This window comes from Quercus suber, unplaced genomic scaffold (genome assembly GCF_002906115.3).
Source record: "Quercus suber isolate HL8 unplaced genomic scaffold, Cork oak 2.0 scaffold_310, whole genome shotgun sequence".
In the NCBI taxonomy this organism is placed as follows: Eukaryota; Viridiplantae; Streptophyta; class Magnoliopsida; order Fagales; family Fagaceae; genus Quercus; species Quercus suber.
Genome location: NW_027069766.1, coordinates 525,283 through 534,364, shown reverse-complemented (window position 1 = coordinate 534,364; position 9,082 = coordinate 525,283). Strand labels below are relative to the sequence as shown.

General features: G+C 34.5%; 1 protein-coding gene across 1 annotated transcript; it reads left to right on the top strand.

Moving 5' to 3' along the window:
• Window positions 1-6,642: 6,642 nt before the first annotated feature.
• Window positions 6,643-8,111, top strand: LOC136071417 (uncharacterized). Its single transcript, XM_065782701.1, has 3 exons — window positions 6,643-6,828; window positions 7,090-7,557; window positions 7,716-8,111. Exons 1-3 carry the CDS (start codon window positions 6,643-6,645, stop codon window positions 8,109-8,111), a joined length of 1,050 nt encoding a protein of 349 aa, XP_065638773.1.
• The last annotated feature ends 971 nt before the right edge of the window (window positions 8,112-9,082 follow it).

The following is a 9,082-nucleotide window of genomic DNA, read 5'->3' as shown; positions in this document are numbered from 1 at the left end:
GTTGGAATTTCTATTTTTTAAATATATTTAAACTTTTAATATATACCATATTTTAAACACCATTATACTTTAAAAATGTATAAATTTTAATGGTTTAATCTAATTTTATATAAACTTGTTAGTTTGTTTAGACCCTTGTAAACTAGATTGTTTAACCTAATTAATTAACCAAGTTGTTACTTATGCTTATTATTTAGAACTAGGTTAAACACATACAATTGTATCACTAAGTGTGGAAAAGTAAAAAAAAAAACAGCGATATGATAATTCAAGAAAATCAATGAAACCAACAATTTCAAGGTAGAAAACTTGTAGAGGATTTAACCTAAATCATCCTAAAGGCAACAAATTCATTATTATAGAATGAAAATTTTACAATAGATTTTTCCCTAAATCTAAAGCTATCTCTTTTAATACTTACTCACATGACCACACGCAGCTCCAAATTCACGAACTCTTCTATCTAAATTTGTTGAACACAAACACTCACATTTGTGACTTTGAGATCCCACTCAAAGTTTTAAATCATCAGTTATGTATGATCTTGTTATGGCAACAACTTCTACAACACTGGATTTTGAGTTTCTTTAAAGAATATTACTAGTAGAAGATTTGAGAGAGTTTTGGGTACAAAAAACCTAGATCTACAATATGAGGCACAAGAAGCACTCTTCTCTCTCTATAAAAGCCACCCTAGTGTTAGCTTATTATGTCCTTTAAATATTGCAACAAGCAAATCACAATTTGGACTTCAAACGGATAAGTTTGGGTCAATGGGTTGAACTTAAAATTCTGCAAAACCGCATCTCATTCAATTGAGCATTCTTTTTGATTGGTCGAACTTGGCATGTTTCAAAATTTTGAATTTGCAGCTTTCTTTTTCTTTTGTTAAATATTATCTATGATATATATTCTATGTTGAATATGTTTGAATAGATGCAGAAGAGGGAAGCATAAAATAGGAATACAAGAACATGAAGGCTACGCGGTTCAGTCTTACGCCCTACATCAATGGAGGAAACCCTTAAAGGTTACATTTTTATTATATAAGAGTGTAGTACAAAACCTGTGTTACAATAAACCATAACATAAGTATATATAGTAGATTAAACCCTAAACTAATAGGCTTCTAATACAAGTTAGAGATTTGGTTTGCACACAAAGTAGTATTAGGCTTGGGCCTATGCTAATGGGCTAATATATCTCTAATACCCCCTCTCAACTCAAGATGGAAGCTTTATGAAACCTTGAGATTTGATAAGGTTGGAAAGATTCCTTGAATGAAGTTTGGCTCTGTGACAGTGGTTTAAGGAAGACAATGGTCTTACAGTGTTGATAAGACTTCCAACAGTGGTATGACTATACCAGAGAGTTTTGACGGCAACAATGAGAAGTAAAAAAAGATGAACGCAGCAAAGAAATATTAAGGAAGATAAAGATTACTTTGATGCACATCGTAAGGACAGAAAACCATAGCCACAGGAAGGTGGTTCTGAGACCATGTTAAATATTAGCTATGATATATATTCCATGTTGAATATGCTTGAATAGATGCGAAAGAGAGAAGTATAAAATAGAAACACAAGAACATGAAGGTTACGTGGTTTAGCCTTACGGCCTATGTCCACAAAGGAAATCCTTAAGGGCTACATCTTTATTATATAAGAGTGCAGTACGAAACCTATATTACAATGAACCATAACATAGCTATATATAGAAGACTAAACCTTAAACTAATAGACTTCTAGTACAAGTTAGAGACTTGGCTTGCACATAAGTAGTATTAGGTTTGTGTCTATGCTAGTGAGCTAATATATCTCTAACATCTTGTATTCTGACTTGTAACACCTTGAACATTGTCTAATCATACCTAAAGACTTAGCAATCTATATCTAGGCAAGTTTGTTTTCACGGTTTGCCAATTGTTCTAAACTTTTAGAACCTAACAAAACTCATTTAGTAACTAAATAATTACAAGTTTGTGTTTACGGTTTGCCAATTATAATTACATTAATCTCCAATTATTACTCTCCAAGTTAATGTCAAAGATGTGAAGTCAGTCACCATTGTTTACATACAAGAGCAAAGAAGCATAATTTTTTTCCCTCCATTCTTAAATTAAAAATGGATTTAGATTCCTAATAGAGCTTGCTGCGAATTTTAATCAATGATTCGAGATTAAGCTCAGGTAGTTACTTGATCAACTTTAAGCCCAATATTGAACATGGATCAATAAGTATAAAATAAAAATTACATGAACACACAGAGTGAAATCCTAAAATGGTAGAAACATTCCATGGTAAAGTCCCAACTCAATAAGTCCACAGTTGAAAGTTGTTGTAGTACGTAAGTTACTCAAATGACCTGTGTACATGTAGAGAAAATATGTACTTGAGCTCCTCACCCCTACCAGAAACTGCATACCTCTATCTTGTCCTTTCAACGTTACTTGTTGCCCCAAGTCGATCCACCGACTGCAAAACCAATCTTCTGGTCACTCCAAGGCTTCTTAATCTCTATGGTTTCAAAATTGAGACTCCAATATACAGGTGGTGATCTTAATATTTAGAAGTAAACAGCCTCGCAAGTATGGGAAATTGGAAAGGTATAGAGGACTAGAAGTCTTGGTAAGGTTTTTCTTGGTTTAGTGTAGCCTTTTTTTATCACTCCAAGAGGCTTCCTAATCTCTCTGTTTATTTTTTATTTTTTTTATTTTTTTATAAAAAAATTCCTATGCGTATATCTTTTATATGTAAAACTTCATTGAAAAAAATAGAAAAAAAAAAAAAAGCTTTCCTATTTTTTCAATAATGCTTTTAAGGTTCTAAAGCTGTAAAAGAATAAAATAAATAAACAAATGTTTTAATTGAAGAGAGGAAAAAAAAAAAAAAAAAACCTTTCAAATTAAAGTATTAAGAGCTCAAATTATTTGTGCAATATTATTTTTCATAAAAATGGAAGTACAAGTAATAAAATTTAAAAATAATCATATAATAAGACCTCCCTATGGTCTGATATTATTTTCAAATTAACTCTAAAGTTTTATTTTTATAATTGTTTAGTGTATATGAAAAGTTCGTATATTTAGAAATATATTAATTATAGAAATTATTAAATCTACTAAGAAAAATCTATTATTACTCTTTTAGAGAAAAATTATTATTTCTGATTTTAATGAATAACTATTTATAAAGAATAATTATTCTCTGTAATAAAAACATAACCAAACTATAAAATAGCTAAGTAAGAATAACTTTTACATTATAATGTCTATTATATTCTACTAAACACGCCTATAATATTTTTGAGTTTTAGAAATTATTTCTAATTAATAATAGCACTAGAAATATTATAAATTTTGATTGCATATTTGTCTAATCATCTCATCAAACCCACAACATATATAAATATTAAAGTGGAAGTTTATTCAAGTTTTCAAATTAGATCTTACAAAAACTTATTATTAGTTCAAATATAATTTATTGTGCCACAACAACAAAAATTAAGTTGAAAGTTCAAATAGCGTTGAAAACACTATGAACTAATCTCTAATCACAATATATATATATATATATATATATTTGATCTAGTATTTTCCTCCGTTTAAAGTCCATAAAAAATTTTATAGATCTAAAATCTTAAAATATATATACACAAGCCCAACAACAGAAATTACGAATAGGCAATAAAAATAAAAATTTTGAGACTAATCAACCAATTTAACTAAAAACAAACAACTTAGCCCTTTAGAAAACTTTAAACAAAATAATTTTCTCCTTGCCAACAAAAGACACACTCTACACACACAAAAAATAATAATAATAAAAGAAAACATTTGCTGGCTAAGCAATAGAGCCAAAAGCCGAAGCCACTGCATATAGCTAACAATAAAACCACCCCCCCTAACTCCAAGTCCTGGCTCCATCCCTTGTTGCAATAGGTGTGGAACTCGAAGTTTGGCTAGGTGGATAGAAACCAAGCTTTACATGGATCATTCAATGATCTGGTTGCTTCAATTCGTGAACAACCTCAGCTCCTAGATCTCTTTGTCGTGACAACTTGGTCCATTTGGTGCAAAAGAACCAAAGCTCGCCTTAACGAGTCAGTTCTGCCATTGAACATGATAGGTCAAAAAAATATTAACCCCTTGTGATGAATTAATTGATTAATTAGCCAAATTTATTAATTAATCAAATTAACATGCAATATGCATGGTAGCACAAACAAATCACCAATTAAACTAAGTATGTAGCGGAAAATAAATTGACACCGTGAATTGCTTACAAATGGGAAAAATCTACACAACAAAACTCCACCGGATGACTTTAACGTCACCACTCCCGAGAATCCATTATTATCAAAACAAGCGGTTACAAGTAAAGGAATCCTAGTACCTTACACCAATCTACAGTTGAACCTTTACCCCAATACCCAATTGGACTTGTTCTGTAGTGATAATCTCTCCTTCCAATGCACGGCTCCCACTACGTGACTAACCAATTGCGCGGATCCTAGTAAGCGACTTGATCACCAACTTTAGAAGGATGTTGGCTACAAAGTTCTTCAGTTCATCCAGACGATGAAGATCATGAAGTTGCTTGGTCACAAAACCCTATGGTGTACAAACACAGCAACTGCTTCAAGAGAAAGAAGAATTGGGCAAACTAGGTTTCCGTTCACACTCTTCTTCACACTTGTGAAATTGTGCTCTTGTGCAACTGTTGTCACCTTTTACGACCCTTAAAATAATACTTATATATGTTTAGGGTTGTGAGAAAAGAAAGCTCAAACATACATTCACGGATTGGATGAAAATCAGAACTGAAAATTTGAAGTTCATAAATCTTGACAAATACCCTATCTGTCGAGCAGCTGTTGAGCCTCGAGTTGAAACACCTCTCTTTAAACCTCGATAGATGCTAGCTGTCAAGTTTTAAAATCCTGCACTTTCTAACTTGATTCTTGGACAAACTTGCGTGCCTTTAACACTTGAACTTGAAACCTTGTTTCTTGAAGCATTAAACACATCCTAGATCTACCCAATTACAAGTAACGTGCGTTTTATCAAAGGATTAGCCAATTACATAAAATATTGACATGTGTTCCTATAATTGAATCACATATGTCCTAACAATCTCCCCTTTTGGCAATCCGTGACAAAACCACAACAAACAAATGAGATATAAGAGAAGTCGTAAATCACTCAACTCATATTCACTTGTTGAATATGTAAAGTTGTAATTTATAACTATGTGTTTTGTTGGCTTTTATTCTATGCGAAATTTGATTGTAATTTTATTCATTCTTTTGTACCTTGTATTTATTGTGTGATTTAATTGTAAGGGTTGTGTGTAAGAGAGAAAGAATGTGAAGACTCAAGCAAATTGAAGACTGAAGAGTTTTTGCGGGTAGCTCGTGACTAAGCATCCCTTAAAATGATGCATGTGCCCTGCACATGACTGGAATGCGAAGAGTCAGGACAGGATGGAGACAACTATGTTTCGCGAGTAGCTCACTGGTAAGGCCTTCCCGCGAGACACCTGCTTCTGTTTTGTCAGACTGTCATTTCTGATACATACTTTCTATGCCTATAATATATATACCCACATTACCCACAAATGTTGAAGAGTGCTTCTGAGAGAAAACCCTAGCCACAAACCTTGAGAGTTAGAGATTGTTATACTCACATTTCTCTACACAATTGCTTGTGGATTTTTCTCAACTCCTACCTCTCCATTTCCATACCATTGAGAGGTTGATAGCCTAAACACTTATCTCACCCTTTTAGAGTGTTCAGTAAGGTTTTGGTGCTGCTGGGAAGCATTGAAAGAAGCCAGGGCTTGGCGGATGCAATCGTGCATATTGCGGGATCCAAAGAGCTAGACAAGACATGGTTCCGAGAAGTCTTGTCGGAGTAGGAGCTTAGAGGGCTTAGGTGCATCGGGTAGATTAGGTTTAGAGGGTTTCTTGCTAACCCATGTATCCCAACTGATTGTTTAGTGGATCGATTATCGCTTGGAGGGCAGCGGAAAGGTTTTTCACTAAGTTCTTTGATTTCCTCTTCGATAACACATCATCGTGTTATCTTGTGTTTGCATTCTTCTTCCGTACTCTTTTACCTTTCATTTTACTGCTGTGTTGTAATGATTATGGGTTAGAGTAGCTTGTTTGTTTATCCGCTCGCATTTACTTTATTCTGCACTTACTATTAAGTTAGAGAAAAATCAATTGAGCCGTAACTTTAATTTGGGGGTCTAAATGGCTCTTCTGTTTTCACACATTTTCGAGCATTCAATTGGTAGCAGAGCAGGTTCATTCGCTGTGCTTTAATTACCTGAGTGTGATCCTTGACCTTTTGTGATGGACCGGTCACGATCTCTTAATGCCCCACCATTCTTTGATGGGGGCAACTATGCATTTTGGAAAGTTCGCATTAGGGCTTTCTTGTGTGCTATAGATGAGTCGGTATAGGACTCTGTAGAGAATGGCTATGTTAAACCCATGACACCCAAGTCCCAATGGGACAAGGTTGCTCTAGCTTTGGCTAGTGCAAATAGTTAAGCTATTAACGCTATATTTTGTGGTGTGTCTACTGATGAAATTCAAAATATATCACATGTGGAGATAGCCAAGGAAGCTTGGATGATTCTTGAGACTACCTATGAGGGTACCAAGAAAGTTAAGGACACAAAGCTTCAGATGCTTACCACCAAATTTGAAGAGCTCAAGATCGGAGATGATGAGTCTTTTGATTCATTCTATGGAAAGCTCAATGAAATTATGATTGCTAATCTAAATCTTGATGAGAAGATTAAGGATGCTAAAGTGGTGAGAAAAGTTTTGAGATCTTTGCTGGAGAGCTTCTAAGCAAAAGTCATAGCTATAGAGGAAAGTAAAGATTTGGATGAGATCAAAATCCAAGAGCTCATTGGATCTCTCCAAACATATGAGCTGAGACTACCTTCTCATAAGTCAAGCAAATCTCTTGCTCGTAAAACCATCACCGAGAGAATGGAGGACTCCTCCGAAGAAGATAATGTGGAGAAGGAGGTAGCATTCTTGGCAAAGAACTTCTGAAAATTTCTGAAGATGAAGAACAGTGGGAAACCGTTCAGCAGAGGGAAGTTTTCATCCTCCAAAGGTGATAAGAAGGAGTTTAAGAAGAAATATGGGAAGAATTCTCAATCCCCTCAAGGCATCATGTGTTATGAATGTAATGATCATGGACATCTCAAGAAGGAGTGTCCTAACTATTTGAGAAGGAAGGGTAAAGTGTTTGCCTCTACCCTTAGTGATTCCAACAGCTCAAATTCAGACACTGAAGGAGAATGTGACAGTGAAGGGAATTATAAGGCTTTTATGGCTATTGCCTCGGTTGATTCAAAAGATGATTTGAATAATTTGGTTGATGAACTTGGTAATATTTTTGAGGATGAGGAAATTGAAGAATCTGAAGATGAAGACGTATGCCAAAATGAAGGGGAGAACAACCTTCAAGAAGCCTATGATTCTCTGCTGGAAGATTGTGGCAAATACGCCAACGTTACGAACCTTGCTGTGAAAAAAAAATGAAAAAGGTTAAAGAAGAGCATAAGGGTATACTTGTGGAACTTAAGGAATCAAAGTGTGAAGAAGAAAGACTCAAATGAGAGTTGGTTACAGCTTACTATAAGATTAAGTTTCTTGAACTTGAAATTATTCAAGCAAATGTCAAGGTTGAGCGCATCTCCAACAAGAAACTTGACAATGTGTTATCTTCTCAAAAATCTTCACATGGTAAGACCGGTTTGGGTTATATCGGAGAAGGAAGTTCAAACAGCGAACCCAAGAAGGAAGGGAAGTTCGTTTCAACCAAGAATGTTGAGAAACTTAAAGAAGTGAAGCCTGAGATTGAGACCCTTGCTATAGTAAAGAGAACCATTGGTTCAACGCCAAAGGAAAAAGGGAAGTCATTACCCAAAAATCAAAGGGGGCCTCGAGTAAAGCACTTGTGTCATCATTGTGGCGCACAAGGACACATAAGGCTGAACTGTTTCAAGCTTCATGCACTCAAGAAGGTTGATTCTATGTGTGGCCAAGAAAATTCAAGGAGAAGACCAAGGGAAGCCTAAGCTAAGGGAGATAGTGAAGGACATCTCATTGGAGACATTATGGAGATGTTGAAAAACATATCACTGTGCCTTGCTAGCTTCACTCCGAGGTTTGAAAGTTATGTTGGTCATACCCTGCCACCTAAGGCTCTTACCCAAAATACTTGTAAAAAGTGGGTGAAGAAGGGTACTTATGCATGATCACCTTCTATGCCCATGCATTAATACTTCTGATGTTTAGGGTCATAGGTTCATGGATCATGACATGCATAATTCATTTTGTATCAATTGCATCCGGTTTTTAACATGTTTCTTTTACAAGTTTTGTTTTGTACTTGTTTTTGTTGATCTTACTTTGCTTGTTATGTTTTTGAGAGTGTTCAAAAATTCAAAAACCCATAAAAATTGAAAAATTTTCAAAAAGTTTGATCGCTTGTTTTATGTGTATCACATGTTAGTTTGGCCTAGTACCTTCGTAATAATGGCATAGTGCATTTACGTGCTTAGCTTGTTTTATATGCACAAATATCTGTGTAGGAGAAATCTTAAAAAATATGTGTGACTGTTGTAAATAGATCTTCAAGCTTCATGAATGATTGGTCAATAGTCTTGATGGTTTTGATACTTGCATAAACTTGTACCTATATCTCTTCCCACCTTTACTTTTATGTTTTTACAATAGAGCTCACCAAATGTAAATCTCAAAATGAAAAAGAGATTATGAGCTACAAAAGCATGTCGCACATACTAGTATTTGACTAGGAAAAAGGAAAAACGACTTTTGTATTGAAATGTATGGTGCTTAAAACCCCAAAGGCTAACTCTTAATGTTGAAATATCAAAAATTTCAAGCACCGATCTCAAAAAGGAGATGTATTGTTCAAAAAGATCAAATGTTATGATTTGTGCAGAAGCCAAATGAAAAGCTTCTAAGATTTGTAATCATTCTCTTGTGGGAAGTCATATATGTTCATTTTTATAACTGAGATAGA

Excerpts from the sequence above, each read along its gene's own strand:
- LOC136071417 (XM_065782701.1), top strand. The coding sequence starts at position 6,643 with ATGATTCTTGAGACTACCTATGAGGGTACCAAGAAAGTTAAGGACACA. Across the intron at positions 6,829-7,089 it reads AGATTAAGGATGCTAAAGTG|ATGAAGAACAGTGGGAAACC; the intron begins GTGAGAAAAGTT and ends AAATTTCTGAAG. Across the intron at positions 7,558-7,715 it reads CCAACGTTACGAACCTTGCT|GTTGAGCGCATCTCCAACAA; the intron begins GTGAAAAAAAAA and ends GCAAATGTCAAG.